The 22,187-nt window shown below is 38.4% G+C and overlaps 1 protein-coding gene across 4 annotated transcripts in view; it reads right to left on the bottom strand.

The window, feature by feature from the left end:
- The window catches only part of pde5ab (phosphodiesterase 5A, cGMP-specific, b), a 111,325-nt gene that overhangs the window by 35,736 nt on the left and 53,402 nt on the right, over window positions 1–22,187 (bottom strand). For all 4 annotated transcript variants that reach the window (XM_028474651.1, XM_028474654.1, XM_028474652.1 and 1 more), the window contains 5 exons: window positions 16,394–16,483; window positions 15,232–15,303; window positions 13,066–13,155; window positions 12,815–12,952; window positions 4,030–4,097 (listed from right to left, as the gene is read on the bottom strand). In XM_028474651.1, coding sequence (XP_028330452.1) covers window positions 4,030–4,097; window positions 12,815–12,952; window positions 13,066–13,155; window positions 15,232–15,303; window positions 16,394–16,483 — 458 coding nt within the window. The remainder of the gene's footprint in view (window positions 1–4,029; window positions 4,098–12,814; window positions 12,953–13,065; window positions 13,156–15,231; window positions 15,304–16,393; window positions 16,484–22,187) is intronic.

Consider the following 22,187-nt stretch of genomic DNA (forward strand, 5'->3'; position numbering starts at 1 on the left):
ATTTTGGTTTCAGGGTCAATTACACCTACATTTTATGTAAACTAACCTGATGTCTCTCTGGTTTAAAAGGATACTCAACCAACATTACAAAGACAGCTCAACTGAAAGACTATTATTATGTAAACCTGAGAGGTGATTTATAAGCTGCATATGCAATAAGCTGCATACGCAATAAAAAAGCACTGTATTTATATATATATATATATATATATATATATATATATATATATACAGTATATATAATTTTTTTTTTTTTTTTGTCTGCAAATGCTGTCGAAGGTTAACACTGCAAGAAGTGCAATCTTTTATAGACAGCAATGCATGTTTTGTTATTGCAATTAAATAAATAAATTTTATTGCATACTTGTGAGCATCACCAGCCCTCCCTAAGGACGGGTAAGAAACACTTTAATATAGGGACAATATAAAAAGAGAGGGCAGTGTTACACCTAGGTGAGGGGGAAGGGAACAAGGAAAAGGGAGTCAGGGTAGGAAATGGAAAAGGTGGGGAAGAAGTGATTGCTTTAAAGTGAGAGTGAGATGTGATGTTATAGTTGTGTATATTGTGCTTATTGTGTTGTGAAATCCATTCAGCCAGTCTGGTGACAAGTGTGGAGCTCAAGTTTAATGGTGGTGACGTTAAGCCCAGTATGAGTTTATCCCACAGCCCACGACATGCCAGTGCGTCCATGACCAAAGTTTGTGCAAGATCCGCTTCTGCGAACCCAGGCCGAAAAGGCCGCCAGACCAGCACAAAGAGCGGGGGCCAAACAGCCCCAGGCCACCCCCCAGATGCTCCAGCAACAACAGGCCGAGAGGCAGCCACCGACCCCCACACACACACCCGAGAAAGCCCCAAGGGGCCGAGGACCCAGCACACCCTGCCACCGACCCCGACCCCGCCAGAGTGCCAAGAGAACGCCACAAATTGCCCCACTGGCCCCCAGGCCAGCCGAGCCCCCCAGATCACCCCCCACCGACATCGCCAGTGGGATGAGCACAGCCCTGAGGTGGAAGAATTGCAGAAAACAGCCGTGCAGGGCACCGCCCAAGCAGAGGCCACTCCATGCGGCACCCACAGGCATACAAGGGCAAGGCCCGCCCTGAAAGACCCCCTCCGAGAGCGGCCTAGCCAGCAGACCAAGCCTGCCGGATCCCAAGGTCCATCCTCCCGGGACCGGGAACCCCTCAAGGGCAACCCCCCAGGTGAATCCCCCGGGGAAAGCCCCCCCACCCCAGCCCACAAACGAGCCACCATCTGGCAGGACTGCACAGCCCCAAATGGCGCAATGATGGCCGCCCAGGCCCCACCACCCACCGGACAGCAATCGACTGGTCGCCACCACGAGAGGGAGGCACACCAATGGCACCCGGTGCGATACAGCAGACCTCAGCCAAAAGGTGCCCGGACCTACCCATTGGCCCACAGATAGCAGGACTGACCCACTAGGCAATAAAAAGCACTTCATCACAGTTTGTCAACCTCCACTCGTTTCCGTTTGAAGTGATTACTCAAGAAGGCGCTTCATTCACAAACTCATTCATAAGGTAAAAGACATCGGATGGTTCCAATGGTAGAGAAGTCTACCCTGTCTTCCCTGTTCAGCTGGTTGGATCTGTAGTATAATGGCTGATTGTTGGCCGAATGTTGCACCCATCGCCATTTTCTAAGTCCTACTTCTTGTTATCCTGGTGTGCATTGTCAAAATCCATCCACTGTAAAGTTCCTGGTCTTCTTAGGAATGCCTTTATATTGTCCAAGGAACTAGATGACTAAGCACTAAAACATTGATTGAAATGTTATTTTACCTTAGACTCTCTGGGAGCTGAAAATATGACAAAATTACAATTTCATTGAGCTTTTATCCGAAGCGACTTAGCAAGTTAAGGTTAAGGGACTTGCTCAACATCTCACAGTGAGGGCCTAGATTGGGTCCAAGCTCGCTTCCTTAACCGTTATGCCACCACCGCCAAAATTATATCAGAAAATCTCCAAAATGGCGACGCCAACAAATAAAGTGAAATTACGCGTGTTAAGTTGAGATACATGACACAGATTATTATTGTTTTATTTATCACCTTTAAATCCATCATCTAAAGACTATTTATGTGATGGGTGGGATATCGCTTTGATAAAGAATTATATTATCTTTGCCGGTCTCTTATCTAATAGAATCAAATAAAACAAACATGACAAACAACAATGTTATGTATGGGATGCAAGCTTTGTGTACCTACAAATCTGATAAATCTCCTTCAATAAAGAAAACCAACAAACTACTTCAGAGCATATAAAGGACAAACATATAAAGTGCACCTTGTGGTAAATTTATATGAACACATGACCAGAGCAACTCAATTCTGTTGCTTGAGTTGATATTCGGATGGAATTTTTAACGCTGCATAGCAACTGCTGTGCAGTCACCAGGCCACCCTGGAGAGCAGCAACATGGGAAAAAAGGTGGGACAGGCAGAGGTTAGGTGTGTGTGTTGCTCAATGCTATAGAAACATCCATACTGCAAGGCTTAAAGCTGTATAGTATAAACAGAACATCGATCGATAGGGACTGCTACAGATTTTGGTTAAGAACGATAAGCCATCTCCAGCTATAGGCCAAGAATTAACTACTCAATGATCCACAGCAATGGCATTGCCATGTCATGTGACTGGCCAAGAGGAGCCATATATTGAGAAATCAAGGAAACAAACACAATCCATCCAAAACAGAGGGGCTTGAACTACCAGAGAGAAACATCACAGCTACAACTACTCACTTGATCAATTGTTTTGTGCATGCCAACACAATTTCCTTTTTTTGTGATGATAGAACAAATTTTAAACTACCTTCACTTAAAACCTAACCCTAACCATAGTGAAGAAGCCCAAAAGTCAGTTCTAAAGCCTAACCGCCAAACCTAACCTAAGTAAAACAATAAAACCCAGCCCTTAAAACCAATTTTAAGGTATTGAAGTTTGCTAAAAAAGTACTTTAAAAATAAATATGCTCATAATATAATAGAATGTTAATACATGGTAAATGGACGTGATTTATATTGTTCTTTATAATCAACGAAGTAGTCCCAAAGCACTTCACAATATCAGCTCATTCACCATTCACACTAACATTCACACACCAATGGGACAGAGCTGCCATGCGAGGAACTAATCACCTATTGGGAGCAACTTAGGGTTCAGTGTCTTGCCGAAGGACACTTCGACACAGGCATAGCACAGGGGGTCAAACCCCCAACCTCTCAATCAGAAGACGACCCCTCTACCACCTGAGCCACAGTCGCCCTTTACATTTAATACATTCTGTGTGTACATTTCCACTATAGGTACCCTCTAAAATAATGATTTACATTCTTTACACAATTGATTAACTTCATAGAGTAAGCTGAACTAAAGTAATCCTGGTTTTTAATAGAGAAAAAAAAAACATTCTTTGCAGCACAGCTTCACCGACTGTTCCAACTACTGCAGATGTGTAGATAATACTTAGATGTGGACTTGCATACAGTATATGACGGACATAGGCCTTAACACTTCTGTGTCAACGCATTACAAGTCCATAAGTGTGATATTGCCTCTAGGACTGCGACAAAGCTCAAGATAAACATGTTTGGATTGAGAAGCTGTCAAATCAATGCACATGGACTAAAATAGCCTTTTTATTTGTGGCTTGTGTGTGATATTTGGCTGGCAGGTAAGTCTTGTAAATGTATGGCTTTTGGACTGAGCCTCCTTGTGTGGTCTCCTCTCTGCTTTAACAAAAGTAATTCAATGAGCAAGATAAGAAAACCATAACTGCCAAAACAGCTCCTTATGTCTTTTTTTATGTTCTCCTCCATGTGACAAAGATACGTCTCCATCACCCAAACATTATCAAAGAGCCTTTGAAGAACTCTTCAAATTCAAGGAAGCATTAGCGCTAATCAGCAATGGAAACAGTTGAGGCACCGCTCAATAGACTAATCAGGCTGACCTTCTACTTGATCAGATTTGTTGGATGTGGTTGAACCTCTTACCTTTTTTGGCCATCAAGGACTTCACCCAGCTCTTCATAATCCATGTGAAATACACTTGAAAAAGAGTTCTGCAAAAGAAGAACAAGATGATTAATGATTCGGTCGAGTTTGATTTTCATTAGTGTCCACATAACCTGGGTCACTCAGATGTACACTCTGTCCTAACAAGCATGAAAAAAAAGCCAAGGTTAATGCATCACCCATCACAGCATGTCTTAAGAGTTTACTTCAACATTCCTTCATCCTTTCTCCGTTCTCTCCCATATAGGGAATTGTTTTCTCTTAACCTGAATTCCATATCCTTCACAAAGGGTCATTATACCATTTTTAAAGAGGTGAGGACAGGATGTTAAAGACCCTGATCTAGGTGACTGTAGTAAAGCTGTTTAAAACTGAATCTGAACTTGACTTTTATTGGGGTCCTTGGCAAGGAGGACAGTTTATAACAGGATGACACGGGATAATGGATTTTTTTTTTTTTTTTTTTGGATATTTTTAAAAAAAGAACGAGAAGAACAACAAATTTGAATTCGAATTTTAATTGCCTGAAATGTCTAGTAATTGATAAAAAAATTAAAAAAAGAGATAAAAAGATTAATTTTTAACCAAATTTCAAATTATTGTTATTATTCAACAACACACACACTTAAACATCTGTATTCTATAATTTCACTTTCTTGAATATAAATCTAGTTCAAATAAAATGGCGTATAAAAATATCTGCGCTGGCACAACTTGTCACTAATCCTGGCTACTATGTATTTCTAACACACTATAACAAACATGATTAAAACTAACTATAGAAAATTCCCGTACAGACATTGCTCAGGTCAGGTCTATGCTGGCCCACACACTTGCATGTATCCTGCATACGTTTGGTAAATTTATCCCACACTGTACGTTTTCCAAACAGATGCCACACAAGGCTGTAAATTTGAGTGAGCAAATGCAGACCAAAGTCTTAAAACTCCTGTTATTGTTGCTACGGTGCTCAAAGAGCTGCTCTGTCAGTTACAAGACTTCCAGCCATCTTTTCCTTCAGGAATGGTTCCGTTAAATTCCACAGCAGTACAGGTCCCGTTTGATAGACTACAGACATGTAAAACTGACGCCTGTGTACAGAGGACTGTCCGGCAGATAAGGCCAGTAAAAGTCTCTAATCTCTGAGTAAATGTTTGGTGAGAAACCAAAGGAACGAGGGAGAAGATGTGGGATGGGCAAGAAAAGGAGACAGATGGTCTGGCAGTATGAAGGTCAGGACGGGGACAAAGACACAGCAGATCTATGCAGAAAACCAGCCTAACCCACTTTAACTGATCAGACATACAGTAAGAATAATGTACGTGTATAGTCCAATTTCACTTTGGTAGTGAAAAAAATATATCCATTTACCCTTATACTGTATATCCATTTGCAGTATTACATAATGAATAAAAAACAAAACTTAGGTTGTTCATTTTAGCATAACACTTACTTCATATACCACAACTTTTGTCTATCCTAAGAACTTTCTTAGGGGAGTTTGCATGTTTCCTCTTTGTAGACAGCCTTTTGAACCTAATGTTAGCAACAAAAACAACTAGCGCATTGGTTGGAGGGAGAAATTCACCCATTTTAAGAATTCAATTGATGGCAGGTAATAATAATAATAATAATAATAATAATAATAATAATAATAGCTTCGATTTATATAGCTCTTTTTTCAAGCAAACTCAAAGCACGTACAGAAACCATTATCAATTATAACCAGTCATACCAGTGGTGGTAAGCTACAATGTAGCCACAGCTGCCCTGGGGCATACTGACAGAGGAATGGCAATGCCAACCTTCATGAACAATTCATAGCCATTCATACGAGGCAATGTGGGTAAAGTGCCTTGCTTAAGAATACAACAACAATGACCCCAACCCTTCGGCTATTGGATGACCCACTCTACCACCAAGCCACGGTTGCCCAAGGGTTTTCAAAGTGTGGCGCGCGGTTGATTTAAAAGGTCTCAAAAACCTTGTGATACACTGATCTGGAGGTAGGCATTATTTCTGAGACCATTTTAAACATTTTGGCTATTGTGGTAACTGTATGTTTTCCTTAGCATGTATTGGGCTACCTGAATACTGGACTCAACCACAACAATTTCCTGTAAATTAAAAAGCCATAATATCACAGACTTTGCTATTTTACATACGTGATTTATGTTTTCTTCACTCAACCCAAGGTTTAATGACCTTGCTCATGGGCCCACAGCACAATTGAACCTGCAACCCTCTAGTTACAAGCCTGCTTCTTTGACGATAAGGCACAACTGCCCCGTGTTTCAGATAATATCCCTTTTCAAACAACAGTTGTTTTTTGAGTGTAAATGACAAAGCAAAGAGCCATTATATTTGATTAGTTCCTTCTGTAAGAATAAACAGTCCGGCCAATGTTTTGGCTAGTAGCAGGCGTAGCTAAAACGCACAGCTAATGCTAATACTCAAAGTGGGTTAAAAATGTATTTAAAATCTTTAAAATGAATGTATTCTGATTATAAATTGTTGGAATAGTACAATATCAACTTCAGTGGCTGTGATAAGCCTGAGTACAATACAACGCTATGAGTGCAATCCTGCAGGTAAACAGTTTATCTTAGCTTATTGTTTGTTACTGTACATGACCTGAATTTTGCTGAATCAATCATTAGCAATTATTTATTGTTCTTTTGCACATAAAAATATTTTGGTCAAATTATGTTCATTGAAGTTTTCAACAAAAGGCTAAAACAATGACTAAATCTGTCTCAAAATGGGAAAAAAAAAACCTTTTTGGGAGCTGCAGCCTGTAAATAATGAACATTACTTAACTGACTCCTCTTCTTTTCACCCAACTCAGTGGAAATAAAGCTTCCTAATAAGTACAATAGTTGAAATCTAACAAGCTAGCTAATATTTGTATAGAGTTAAAACCTTTTTTGGGCATCTATTGTGTTTTAACGCTATTTTTTTTTTTTTTAAAGATAGTTACGTTAGGTTATGGAACCTTTGTAAAACAAAATTAATTGTCAAGAAGTAGAGCGTGACCTTATTTAAGCTAACTCTGCTGTAACCGATACCACAGGAAGTTAAACACATGGTTTGGTAACAAATAGAAACTCCTTAGCAGACCAACAGTTTCCAAAGAGTTAACCCAAAGCTAGACACAAATATTACACAGAGAAACACCAATGCTGTTGATTCACCATAAAACCAATATTTAGAAGATCTTAACCTTCAGTACAGTTAGCCGCTAGCTAAACATAATGGATTAAACTTAATGGACCTGTGAGAATGCTGTGGGCCTCTACAGCGATGGAGCTGAATAATCTTACATTGTGTAACAATTATAGTAAAATATTAAATAATTCTAGAAAATTACATTTTACATGTTGATACTTGGGAATAATGGGTTTATCCTCTCAACAAAAAAGGCTTTCTAAGCAACCTAAATGTACATGAACAGGTGCATTAAGTGTAACATGCATGACAGCTTTTATTTATTGGCTTTAGGACTGATAATAAAAAAAACTGGCATTCACAGAGAGTGTTTATGCTTTGATAATGAAGATTAGAGCTTGTTGTGTTGGAACTTAAGGTGTGGGAATGTGTGTAAGAGCACCTGACTGCAACCGGTCTATGAACCATTTGGTAAATAAAGTTTAAAAAATAAATTTTATTTCCTATATATGTACAGTATATTCCGGCAATATTATGTAGTAAAATCATCCCAGACAGTTTATCCCGTGTACTTGATTTGCAGGGGCTCAAGTCAAAACACTACCGGGTATATTCATATTGCATTAATAAAATGTGATTCACAGTTGTATTTACTTTGTGAATTGTATTATTATTAATGCAGAAGGCATCCTCACTATTGTTATCTGTTTGTCCGATTTTGACAAATAAGCTTTCAAAAAATTTAGAAAGGTCCAGATATTTATGCTATTGCTTATACAGTATAATTTGTAACTTTTAAATTTTCTGACTTATTATTTTTTTTCTTTTCCATTCATTTCTATTGAAAATTTAGAGCCTTCAACACATTTCAACCTTATTGCTAATTTTCAGCGAATGCTAGGTTAATGCCAATCTTAGGCTAATGCTAATGTTAAGCTAATGCTAACGCTAGGCCAATGCTAACAATAGATTAATGCTAACGGTATGTAAATGCTAGTGCTAGGCGACTGCTAATGCAAGGTTAGTGCTAATGCTAGGTTCATGCTATTGCTAGGCTAATGCTAAGGTTAGACAGATATTAATGCTAGGTTAGAGCTAATGCTGTTAGTGCTAATGCTAAGTTAGTGTTAATGTTAGGTTAATGCTAATGCTAGTCAATGCTAATACTCGGTAATACTAATGCTAATACAAATTCATGCCAACTAATGCTAATCAATGCTAACTAATGCTAATCAATACTTATGTTAATGCTAGCTAATACTAATGCTAATACAAATGTATGGCAATGCTAGCTAATGCTGATACTAGCTAATACTAAAGCTAATACAAATGTATGCTAACTAATGCTAATCAATGTTAATGCTAATATTAATGCTAATACTAATGCTAATACTAGCTAATACTAATGCTAATACAAATGTATGTTAATGCTAGCTAGTGCTAATAGTAGTTATTATTAATGCTAATACAAATGTATTCTAATTAATGCTAATGCTCAACTAATGCAGTGGGACGCAGGGCAGTACATCCTCACTTGCATTTTCTTCAGGATGTGCAAATATTCTAGTTATCATTAGAATACAGTCAGTTAAGAAATTAACTATTTGCAAATGTAAATGCAGAATGACTTTTTATATTGTTCTGTGAAAGTATTATTATTGATGGAACTTTTTCACAAATTGTCACATTACATCCACAAATGTAAATTATATGTGTTGGAATTGTAGGTGATAGACCAACACTTTGTGCTGCATAATTGTAAAGTGGAATGAAAAATGATACATCGTTTTTAAATTTAAAGAGAACTAAAAAAAAATCCAACTGTGGAATGAAAAGTCTTCAGCCCCCTGTTCTCTGATCTCCCTAAATAAAATCCAGGACTCCCATTGCCTCCAGCAGTCACCTAAGTAATGCAGTCCACTTGTGTGTAATCTGATCTCACTAGAAGTACAGCTGTTTTGTGAAAGCCTTAGACATTTGTTGGAGAACATTAAAAACATAAAAAATAAAAAGGCATTGTGAAGACCAGGGAACACAGCAGCCAGGTCAGGGATAAAGTGCTGAAGGGGTTTAAAAAGTTTAAAGTTTTGAAAAAAGATCCCAAACTTTGCACATTTATCCAAAAAACAGAAACTGGCAGACCGTGCAAGGCAGCAATAAGGCATGTGGTCACTGCTAAGGTCAGGCTACCTGTCCACAGGGCATCTATCGGTCGGGACTCCATCAGTCCTGACCCCAAGGTTAAGAACCTTGGGGTCAGGACCCCATTTGGGTTTGCAAGACACTGGGAGGGGGGTCACCAGATGCCTTCAAGAAACTTCAACAGTTTGAGCGCATTTATGCTTATTTTTTTACCCTTTTTCTGCAACTACATCAAACTTGTCATATTTTAACCTGTTTTCATCACTTTTTAGCCATATTTTTGCTCCTTTTAATGCACTTTTGCTACATTACTCAAACTTCTGCCACTTCATCAAATTTCAATGCCTTTTCTGCAATTTTCGGCACTTATAAACCCTTTACACCACTTTTCCTACCTAATATTCCATTTTTTTAAATCACATTTTCTGTCTGGTTTTGGCCACTCTAATGCAACTTTTAACCAATTTCTGTGATTTGTAAAATCCTGTTTTTGGTCACATTTTCCCCGTAAAACAAGATGACAACAACATTTTTTTACTGAATCTTCTGCAAATCTTTCAGTTTAGAAGCCCCAACAGTAGGTGGCCATAATGCAATAATGCTCTATATGGCTTGTTTATATTTGCTATACAAGAAAGAGACAGCGATACCAGTAGTAAAATAAAAGGAATTGATTTAAGCTGTGTAAAAGTTAAATACCCCAAAATAGTTTTTGAAATGAAGAATTACATTATAGACAAAACTAAGCCGACACCGTCTACTCCGACTTTATCCTCAGGTATCTATTTGCATATATAGGCTCCACGCTGCTTTGGAATTACACATACAGGCCACATTAAAAGAGTTTAATTAACTCAAGACACTCAGCAAGGCATTGTTGGTTAATTGTTGATTGCAGACCTGCTGTGGGCAATCCTTCCTCAAAGACTTACTTGTGCAATAAATTAAAAAAATAAAAGTAAAATCATTTTCATGGGGAATAACAGGTGATTCTGTTGGCTTTACTTTAACACACACACAGTGGATCGAGATCCTTCGGGGACCCCCCCCACATCCGTGAGCGTGTAAGATGATCTGTTGCGCGTTATAAACATGATGAGCAGCTTCATGTGCCGCTTCAAGCTACGTCCGGTTGAAGCACCGTTTGCTGACAGGCAGCATCGGGGGCAGCTAAGTGGATGCAGGGGTCCTGGGGCTCCTCAGGTAAATATGGGAACATCTGAGCAAATCGCCTGTATTAAATGGAGGGTGTGGCCGACGTATGTGTTTCTCAGTTGTGCGGATTAAAAAGAGAGTTTAAACAACACAAGCACACCTGGATGTACAAGTGTGCAACGATTATTACAACGGTACCGATTAAAAAAAGGAAAAAAACAACAGAAAAATCAACAACATCACTCCGTAGGGGAGCTAAATTTCACCATAGGGGACCTCATGCTCAACAGCGCTAGAAATCAAAACGTCTAACTTATATATTTAAACACTATTCAGCCCTTGCAAATCATTTGCAATCAAAAAGCGATTACCAAAAATACCCAGCACCTATTTGTGGTGTCCAGTTACTCTTCTGTGCACCCCCCGTCTATTTTAGTGCACCCTGAATAATCACCTGCAGAGCATTAAATCTGTCATAAACATGATGATGATGATGATGAAAAACACATTCTGGAGGATGGCAGAATGTGCACTGACTTAAAATAGTGACTGTTGTAATAATCCAAGAGGCACATTTTGTTGTGCTGTTTGTATTTATTTTCAGTTGAAATTAAGATATCAGGTTATCCATGCATCCTTCTATTCTGTTATTCCTGTAAGGTGGGCTATGGAAAGATATCCTCACTCTGCTAATGAGAGTAAATATGGAGCTTTACCTTCTGTGAGTGCTTATTTTCTGTGTCGTTTTGAGTTTCTGTTGCACTAGACAGAGCTGCATTGGTAAAGAGGGCCAGTCAAAACAAATGGTCGTGCCCACGTCCCGCTGTGTGCGTCAGGAAAGTGAAAGGGACATTATGGAATGTCCACAACAGACTCGGTTATTGTTGGATTTATTTCTCAGAGCCAGATTTGGCATTTATGCCAACTGTCAGGTAGGTCAAAGCTTTGACACAAACGTCTCGTATTTTTCCACAAGGCTGCCGTTTATTTCCCACTTTTAAAGGTCTTCTTGTCACCGCGAGTGTAACCCGGCCAGCACATTTTGGCTGGAGCATGACAAACCTGTCAAAACCAGTTTAAAACCACCTTAAGACACCACAACTAAATACCAAGTTTGGGTCTTGAGAAGTCCACTGCCCTACTGTTGAGTTGTAGACTTCCTTTCAATGAGATACGTCTTATTGTAAATTGATGATATAATATTGCATCGTATTTCTGTAAATCACATTATATGGAACTGAATTGTATCTATTTCAAGCAGGAGGGTTGAATTGAAAACCAAAAGATTGAATTATATAAATTGTATTGGGTGCTGTATATTGCCACTATTGCATTTCCAGAGTAAATTCAAAGAGAATGTTGTATGTTTAACAAATGTTGCCATGGTTTCCTTGTTTCCTCTCAAAAGCAAAATCTATCATCATTTTGTGTTGTTTTGGTGTCATTTTGTTGTTGTTTGCTCTTTTTCGTATTCAGTATATTTTTCTCTTATTTTGAGTGTTTTCATTGTCGTTTTGTGTGTTGTCAGTAACAATTTCTCTCTCTCTGTGTGTTTTTGATGCCGTTGGGTTGTTTCTTATGTCAATTTCTTTGTTTCTCTGTTATCTTTGTGTATAATATAATGATCTTGTGTATTTTTCTCTCATTTAGTGTGTCTTTGTTGTCATTTTGCTGGTAATGGGCAGTATGATTATCATTTTTAACTAAAAATAAACATTAGAAAACCCCAGATTTTGAAGGATTTCATTTGTTAATTTTCCTCTCTCTCTTGAGCCAGGGACAAATTAATTCAGATGTATTCTTTTTTGTCGTTTTTCTGTTTTAGAACTTTTAGAAGCAAATTCACATTTTTTTCATAATTTCTACTGAAATGTTCTACCATGTATATATTGTTCTAACGATCCAGCTGGTGGCACTGCTCATAATAAAAGCCTGAGAATATAATTCATCCAATGCAGGGTCATTTGGCTACAGAACAATCAACAATCACATCAAACAAACTAATGAAAGAACCATGAGAGGACGCTGGTAATGAGAGCCAGAAATAAACCCCACTGTTTGCACTTGTTGCAATGGTTTACAAACTGTAAAACAGCAGTAGATCATTTCACCCATAAATAAAACTCATCTGAGCACTTCATTTTTAATGAAAGCCATAAAACCATCAAGGACCAGTTTGTGTAGCACACGGCACCTTTGAAGCTCTGCAGCGATAAAAACATGGACATCGTACCCAACTCACAGTGAACAAAGTGTGTGTGTGTGTGTGTGTGTGTGTGTGTGTGTGTGTGTTGCTGACCAGTGAGTCCTCGTCAGCAATGAAGACAGTACACGCCCGGGCCTGCATGAAGGACAGCATTGTTCCTGCAATCCTCCGCAGTAAAACCTCCAGACACTGCTGCTCCTCAAAAATCAGACTGGCCAAGTCCAACAGCACCTGCGCAACGCACAATCACACACATGCACTTCACATACAGGGCTGTATCTGTGTGTGTGTGTGTGTGTGTGTGCGCGTGTGTGTGCGCGCAGGCCTCTGAGGCTCACACTCACCTGATTGCGTCTGTTCTCCAGCTGCGACGTCTCATACAGCTGTGCATTGTGCAGCACAATGCCCGAGAAGGCCAAATAAGCGGAGAAGTCCTGGCAGAGAGGAACAGAGCACAAAAAGATGTAGGAAGGACCGATGAAGGATGAAAGACTGTGAAACAAAGGTCAATCAAAGAAAGGGATGGTTGGCTGATGTTAAATAGAGCCCTAATTCTAGACATTTCAGACATTGTTACTAGTGGGGGGTGGATGGATGTTTCATTTCATTTGTTGCAAAGTTAATCTTGCTATTTTCATTGCTTTCAATTCGAGAAACATGTCCGCAAATGTCTCTTTTATTCGTCACACTTTATTTGGAGTTTTATACATAAGGCTGACATTATGCTGTCATTATCTGTGAATAAGCTGTCATGAAGGCTGTTATTTTAGTGTTGTTTGCTAAATTATGACACCTTTGGAGCTATGTTTGGGTTAGGTGGAGGGATCGAGTGGGGTTAGGCAGGTTTAGGGTAAAGAACAACACTTAAAGGCCTCATGTCATGCTATTTTTCACCCATCTCCATTTGTTCCAAGAACCCCAAAAACATAGTATTTGAGGTTTATTTTCCCAAACTCGCCTGTTTTCCAGAGTTTTAGCCTCTGAAAAGTCACTTTCTGAGCAACTCTACACAAACAGGCTGATTTGCTGCCTACTTATGCATATTCATGAGTGGGTGTGTCTCTAGACGGGACACTGACTTCCTCCTCTCCGCACGGTGACGTAGGGCCAGAGGACGGCCCGCCCTCCTCCCACCCACTCCGTAGCCGAGCTCATGCTGCTTTATAAACACGAGACAGAGCGTGGGGGCGGGGCTCAGTGCCGCGTCAAATTCGTCATCAAAGTGGGAACGTGTCATCAAATTGGAGCGAGGTGTTTGGGCTCGCCCTGCAGTAAGAAAGGAGCAAATCACCCTCTAACGATTGAGGGAATCAATGACATGGGCCCTTTAATGACAGCCCTCTGACACCTTATTCATGCTAATGACAGGTGTCGTGTCACATTAGGCAATGTCAGCCTAATGTATAAAACTTCAAGTAAGGTGTTACCCTTTTTTTTAAGGATTATTGTAGAATAAGGGTGCAGACATGCAGTCCTTAACTGTTCCCTTAAGTCCATATTTCAAGCATTTTTTACATATTTTTTTTAACACATTCCTATTCCCAGCAGCACTGCCTGTGACGTCACCAGAGGAACTCTCAGCTCTCACGCGACATTTTCGAAGCCCACGAAAGTTTGATTTCTTGAGGATACATCTGCAGGTTGTGAGTTCAAATCCCAATGAGATTCTTTTTTATATCTTGTCCAAGTGCATAGTTTTATTTGCTGTGTATAGGTCATGGATACCTGTTTGTGTCAACATACCTGGTTTTGTCAGTTTTCTGCACTACAAGGAGAGTTATTAGGCTCCCTTCTGTCTCCACACAGGTGTGCCTATTTCCATGATTGCCTCCTGTCACTACTTGAGGAGTGTTTGGACGCTAAGGGAGTGCTGTTGCCTTATCATGGATTGTTCATGCCATCTGCTCCTATCTTTGTGCTACAGTTTTTTTTCCCTCAGTCAGTCGGTTTGTTACGTTCTTTAAGTACCTTTTGTTTAATGGACTCTGGTGCTTTGCTGTGTTACTGTTTATGAGTTTTGAATTATGAGCCCTACTCCTGCATGCACACCTTGACATCACCCCTTACACCTGACAGTCTGGCTTTGGAACACACTCACCACCTTTAAAAACAAGATGTAAACTAAACCTGGAATAAAAAAGAGAAGATTTTGATAAAAGAAAAATGTCAGGCGGGTAATAATGGTTGACTTGGTTTACTGTTGAAGAACTCATAATCTCAACTAAACTTAAAAATCAACAAAAGTGCAATCAAAAAGTAAAAAGATGTTTCGAAAATGTACCTTTTGTTCTTATTTTGCAGGTGTGCTATTTAAAATTCCTTGAAACCAGTTGAATTGTTTCAATCTGTGGTCCTTTCCCATGCTCGAAAAATTAGCATGTATGTACAGTATGGGTTGGGTTCCATCTAACCCAGATTTTGTTTTATTGCATCCCAAATAGTCTGAGTCTCAGTGAATCCTTTATATCAACCATTGCTAAAATCTATTACGAGCAAATCTTTGCAGTTACCTTTTCATCCTGCTCAGTGAAGGCACCATCCAACCCGCATTTCTTATTAATAGCTTGAGCCACTCCAACAACCTGCGATAGAAAAGATAAAAAGAAATGAGAACTTAGACTGATAATTCTATTAGCACATTTTATTTAACATTTATATTGTCCCAAAAGTTGATCCCATTTAAATGTCTGCAGGGCCTCAGATTTTCCTCTGATTATGATGGAAATAGACGAAAAATACAAAATTCACTTCATGAAACGACAATGGCTGTATATTGTTGTTGTTCGTTTTTTTCTATTTAAACAAAATCAAGCCGAAAATTGCAATGTAATGCCGAATATATCAATCAATCAATCTTTTATTTGTATAGCGCCAAATCATAACCAATGGTATCTCAAGACAATTTACAGTAGAGCAGTCTTAAGGACGGACTCTTCATTTTATGGATACACACATTTGCATATATACGTATATACACATACATATGTATCCCACACCCAACATGAATTCATAGCCTCACATGCATTTTTGGGGGAAAATATAATTGATTTACAGACAATTTGTTTGTTTTAACAAAGCGAGTGCGTGTTTGGCCACATTTCTTCTTTGTATGAATATGAAATTAATGACAATATTCAACTCTATTAATCTTATTATGTATGTTTGGCATGATTTAGGAAGTTTAATAATAGCCTGTAATGACATCTGATTTAGTCAAAGTTTATGTAACAAAACATAAATGGGTTAACTGATGCGGAGATGACACGGAAATGAATTGCAATGAAAAATCAGAGGCTCTATGAATGTCTGGCGGGCATTAAAGGCAGATGGGCTTGAGTTCTGTTTTCCTTGAAGACTTCAAACATTTAATTACTCATCCAACAGGCTTCTTTAGCTCTAAGTTGAGAAATTGAATATTGTGACATCAAGGGAATTTTGGTACTGACTTACACTAAACCAGATTCCCAGCTTTTCTTTTCCTTTATTGTTTGATAGAAGCACAACAGGAAGTGCTAGAAAGTTTTTCCTACAATGACAGAATAGGACTTTTTCTTGTGACCTTTTTATGCTGATCAGGTTGGAAATGTAAAAATAGCTGTCCACTAACCTTGGCTGACAAGCCTCTTAAATATCTTTGTGGTTTGACCAAAAACTGCTGATGTGTCATCTCACCTCCTCTCGGTGGTTCTTGATAGGCAGACAAAGGATGCTCTGTGTTTTGTAACCAGTGATTAGGTCGACCTCTGCATTAAACCTGGGGTCCTAGAAAGAAAACATGAAGACATATCATCCACTATCAACTGCTACTCTCAGCAAAGTCAACCCGACTGGTACCAGTGCTGAAAATATAAATAAATAAAAAAATATATATATAAATATAACATTATTTTGGTAAATCCTTGAGGCTCAGGACTGAAAGACAATTCTTATTATCTTCATATGTTGATGATGAAAAGAGTGTGACTTTAACCCTCCTATTATCCTTAGGGTCAATTTGACCCCATTCCATGTTAATCATTCAAAAAATAGGAGTTGATTTTATTTGTTTTGCTTCAAATTTCGTGACTTCTTTTCCTAATTTAATGGGTAAAACTGATTCAGCATAACATTATCATGATGATGTTTCATATTGCACGCATTGGTGTTCCTCGGGTCAATTTGACCCCAAGCTGTTTTAGCTGTGTAAAACATGTCTCTCTGTCAACTCTTTCATAGTGAAAGTGATGTAGAGGAGAATGTGTCTGAGACAGAGGACTTTATAGTGAATAACCCCAAATATGTTACTAAAAGGAGATAAAAACATAAGTAAGACCAGCTACTAGCAGTGTTATAATCACTGCTAGTAGCTGAATTGCACTTGTGGGTTATGTCAGCATAAATACAGTACATAGTAAATGAAACAAATGCCTTGACTAATCTAATGTTCATTTGAACTATTCTTATTTGATTATTTTTGTATGTAATAGTGTATTTCTATGAGCATTGAGTCTGCTGCTAAGACATTCCTTCAATCAAAAATAACTTGATGTTTTATTAATGTCTTTTACATGATGATCTTTTTAATGACCTCCTTCCTGTTGCAGATAAGGAGAGCTGAGGTAAAGGTAGCACTGCCTTGGGCCACAGTGTTTTAAGTGGGAGCCCCCTGCCTCTGTCATCAAGGCATCAACATCTGTGACAAACACCTACAACATGAGACATGTCCCCAGCTAAATGATGGAGAGTTGGTTAAATGAAATACTGACAAATAAATGTATTTTGTTAAAATTCTTGTTACAATTTTCATTTCTAATTTCTGGTTGATTAAAACTAGCATTAGGAGGCCACAGTGCAGGGAGAGCTGCTGGCATGGAGGTGAGGACGTCAGTCTTAAGGTATAAATCAACGTTAAAACAGGCCAAAGCCATGTTAAAAAAGGCCACATTTTTTTCACCGGAACGCATCATGTGACTAAAGTCTCACTCTTGTCACCGTGCCGCGTATGGCTGAGACTGAGGCTCATAAAGATCAGATTTCTGCTCTTCAATATGCGGTGTAGAAGTTTTTGGTATAGAAGTGATTTTTGTAGAGACATTCATAGTAGAAACGCCGCTAGCTGGCAGCTAAAAACAACAGGCAGAGCTGACCGGAGCCGCCGCCCCCATCATCAATTTGACTGGTGGTCATGTTATCCCGTGACTGGTTTGTATTGAGCACAATTTTACTGGTCACCATGTTAGCAGCAGTAAAAAACAGTGCACTAAAAAAGAAAAAAAGAATAGAAAGAAAAAGAAAGAGATTGTCATACCATGAGGCTATAGGTTACATTATAGTTGTTTCTTGCTCTATTGTGTTTCATATGAATAGGCCTAGACTTTAAATATTTATGATATCTTTATCATAACTTACTAGACGTTAACTTTGCCTGCTTTTGTGATTCTGACGGTTATTGTTACTTATTGTATTGCACCATGAGCCTTCACTGTGCCTATTATAATAAGTTTTTAGTAGCCTACACAGTCATTATGCTATACCACATCACCCTCCACTGTTATTTTGGTGAAAGTAACTCAAAAGTAGTGTAACGCATTACAATTCTGAGACAAAAATATTGTACTTACTTTTAAATGACAGTAACTACTAATATGTAATGTATTATATTTTGAAAGTAACTTGCCCAACACTGGTCATTAAGATCACCCGCCTCGAGTTATGCATTACTACATTTGGCTGCCAAAATTAGCCATGAACTTCCAAGGCCTCAGAAGAGCTGCAAAGGTGAGCTGTGTTATCTAGCACCAATATGACAGCGGCAGGTCTATCAAGTTAAGAGATTATTTAATCACAGCTGTTTGCCCTGCACATAGATCAGAATCCCATTCGGAAACTTTTGATGGTTCCGAAGAAAACCTAAAGTGATGCAGTTTAGGAACTGCAGTTGCTTCATACATCTTATTTTAGAATCAATTTCAGCATGGACATGGTATTTTATGCACCCACACACATTGAAGGGAAACAGAATAACTGCATCTAATTATAGTCAATGGGCCGCTCTCCTCCATCCACACAAACTATTGTCCACATCTGGTTCTCTTTGTTGAGAACCGTGACTCTTCCAAATAAAGTGTTCAACCAAAACGACACAAAAAACTGAATCTAACATGTGTTAGGCTAGATATTTAAGGAGCATGTGAAGAAAGTCACTCCAACCATATAAATAGATGCAACTTTTATAAGACTTTCGTAATCGCAATGATTCTTTCCAATGGGATGTCTTCACAAAATTCCTGAGGCCATGCTGGGAAACCAGTGTCCAAACCACAGGAATTATTGTATCAACAACCACTAATACTGACAAGACATCAATGCAACATAATCCCCTTAGGATCCTGAGTTAAAGTTGGAGCAACGTGAAGATGTGCGTATAGTGTAATACCCGTTTGTATAGTACTGTATGTTTTGTGTTTTAGTCGATACATTATGTTTGGTTGATCAAATTTTGAGGACACTTAGCCTGACATCAGCATACTCAACAAGTTCGGCGCCAAATAGCACGTAACACTTTCCCAAAAGTCAGTCAAATGACTTGGTTCCACCAAGTAAAACAAATCAAATTGTGCGACGTAAACTCGTAATCCATGTTGAATTGCCTTTGAAACTATATATCACACGACTATGTTCCAATAAATTTAGAAATTACCGAAAAAGGAGATGGGCCCCCGGGCCCCTGTCCCCCCATCCTTTCGAAAAGATTGCCGAGAGGCTCTTGACATCTGCTCATAGAGTATCCATGTCAAATCACAGCCCGATTCAATGAGCATTAACGGAAGAGTAGTCATTTGAAAAATATGGCGCCCTGTGGCACATACGGAGTAATGGGCCCCATTCATATATTGGAATGTGTCAATGATTCTGTACCACCAAGTGTCGCAATATTTGACTCACAAATAAATGAGAAAACGACTTGGAATGGATGGAATATGCCAAAAAATGTAATCTAAGTTGAATCACCTTTGAAACGATATATCACACGACTATGTTCCGATAAATTTAGAAACTACCAGAAAAGGGGGGGCCCTGGTCCCCATTTAAAAAAAGGGCTCAGAACGTCTCATCATATTCATTCATAGAGTAATCATACTACACTACATTCCGATCTAACAAAAACTAACGAAGGAGTAGGCGCCCCCGTGACACGTACGGGGTAATGGGCCCCATTTATATATTGGTATGTGCCAATAATTTGGTACCACCAACCAGCGTAATATTTGACTCTAATAAATATATCTTTTAATCTAGTATTTGTCCACCAACATCAACATTAAATAAAGAGCCATGACCCAAACTGACAAAAAAAACTTTGAAAATATGAAGCTGTTAGATTTTTTCCAATAGGGGCAACATCACGTTCCTTGGAAAAACTGAACATTTCTATAGATTTCTAATAATATTCCTTTCATAATCCCACTAACTGTTAACAGTCTATTTTAGTTTTCACAGAAATAATAGACACACATAGGCATCTATTGGAGTTTTTCCTTAGCAGTCTGACCTTTTATTTTTCCCTTAAACTTCATAAAGGACAACACACACACACACACGCACACACGCACACACACACACAATTCTTAAGGTAAAAGGAAAGTTTATTTTAATGCTACTTCGGACTCTGAATGCATCATTTTGTACTTTTACATTCATACTTTAACTTTATTTTGGAATTTTGAGTTGAAGGGCAATAAACATATATTGCAATGTTAAGGAATTCATGTTTTTTTTTTTTCATTTTAGATATGTAAATCAACATGTATAAATTACTTTTAGTCAATTAATGGGGAGATAATCAATAATCGAATCAAGTCGAATCGAACTGGAAAAATTAATCGTTAGATTAATTGATGCATCGAAAAAAGAATCACTAGATCCCAGCCCTAATAGACGCTAAAGCTAGCATAGCCTAACATTAAGCCCATAATACACAGCACAGTACAAAAAAAACAGCTAATCAAACTGACTGTAACCCTAAAGATTTTCTAAATACACTGTATCTTTATCAAACACTTTCAAACTTATTGATTTATCAATTTTTTTGGACCTGGCGAGACAATAAAGCTTAGCCTTCCTTAACCACAGCTACAATTAGACATGTCACTACTCCATTACATAGCTGACACAGAGATGGAGTGGCAATCCTACAGATATTCATTCATGTGGTCCACTTAGAACCTCTAATCTAACCACAAAGCACTACTTTACTATATGGGTTACAGCTGTTTAAGTGCTTATTAACACAATGAGTCTATAAGCTGAAGAAATGGGAGCAACTCCGGGAATACCAGCATGCATGTTCTCATTACCTCTAAAGCTGATTAATCCAAATAAAATCAAATTCTCCAGGTAAAATATAGGTTATATATAGGAGTGTGACGATATCTCGATACGGCAAAATATCGCAATATTTTTTATTTATATGCTCGCGCTATCAATTTTTTCTTTTTTTTTTTTTCAAAACCTTTTCTGCTTTTTCACTAAAAATGTGCAGGTACGTCTTCACAGAAATTTTGTCACTGTTGAAGGAACCAATATATTGTTAACTGGAATATTGCACTATAATGGTGTCACTGGGAAGAAAGACCCTATTTTTTGCTTACAGAAAGCACTATTGGAGATACTTATTCACTTATATTGATATGTTGACACTTATTTACAGAAATGTTGCACTAAAATAGTGTCAATTTATTGTCTTTCAGAGTTATAAAATAACAATTGTATTTTTTCACTTAATCTTTCATTTCTTTCTTGTTATGTCATAGATTATCGTAGATTGATTTCTGACCAATATATCGATAATCGCAGTATCGTCATATCGTGAGATAATCGTGATCGTGAGCTTTGTATCGCGTATCGTGAGGTACTCAGAGGTTCCCACACCTCGTTATATACATTCTAAAAATACATGTATAAAACATAAAAATAAATGACGCTATTATGGACGGGATACGTGAGACCAAGTTTGTTGTTACAGGTAATTTATGCACCTATAACTCAATAACCCCATTAAAGTAGGCACAGGTAGACACAGATGTTGAAGGTGCAGACACTTCCTCTCGAATTGGGGGTTCATTTCCCTCCAAATGATTTATTGTGCAATAAACCTTGAAATTGAACAACCTTAGCTTAGGTGAATCTGATTACTCAGTAGGTCACCACATTGACACAGTTGTAGGGGGGGGGATTGAAGTGTAATCAGCTACTTCTGAGCTACATAATAAAAATCATCATTCGTTTTGTGCTTGTGGGAGTTTGATGAGCACGAAACCTCCAGGGAATCACTGTGGCCTAATTTCACAACTGTGGTTTCTTTTCTATCCACTAAAGTCTGTGCTCTGTCGGTAAACACACCAAAGTAAACGCTGACTTGCTTTAGTGCGCACTAGAGACATTCTCACAACAGGCTTCAAGTACCCATAATGAGCCCAAACCCAAC

The sequence above is a fragment of the Gouania willdenowi genome, chromosome 18, assembly GCF_900634775.1.
Source record: "Gouania willdenowi chromosome 18, fGouWil2.1, whole genome shotgun sequence".
NCBI lineage: Eukaryota > Metazoa > Chordata > Actinopteri > Blenniiformes > Gobiesocidae > Gouania > Gouania willdenowi.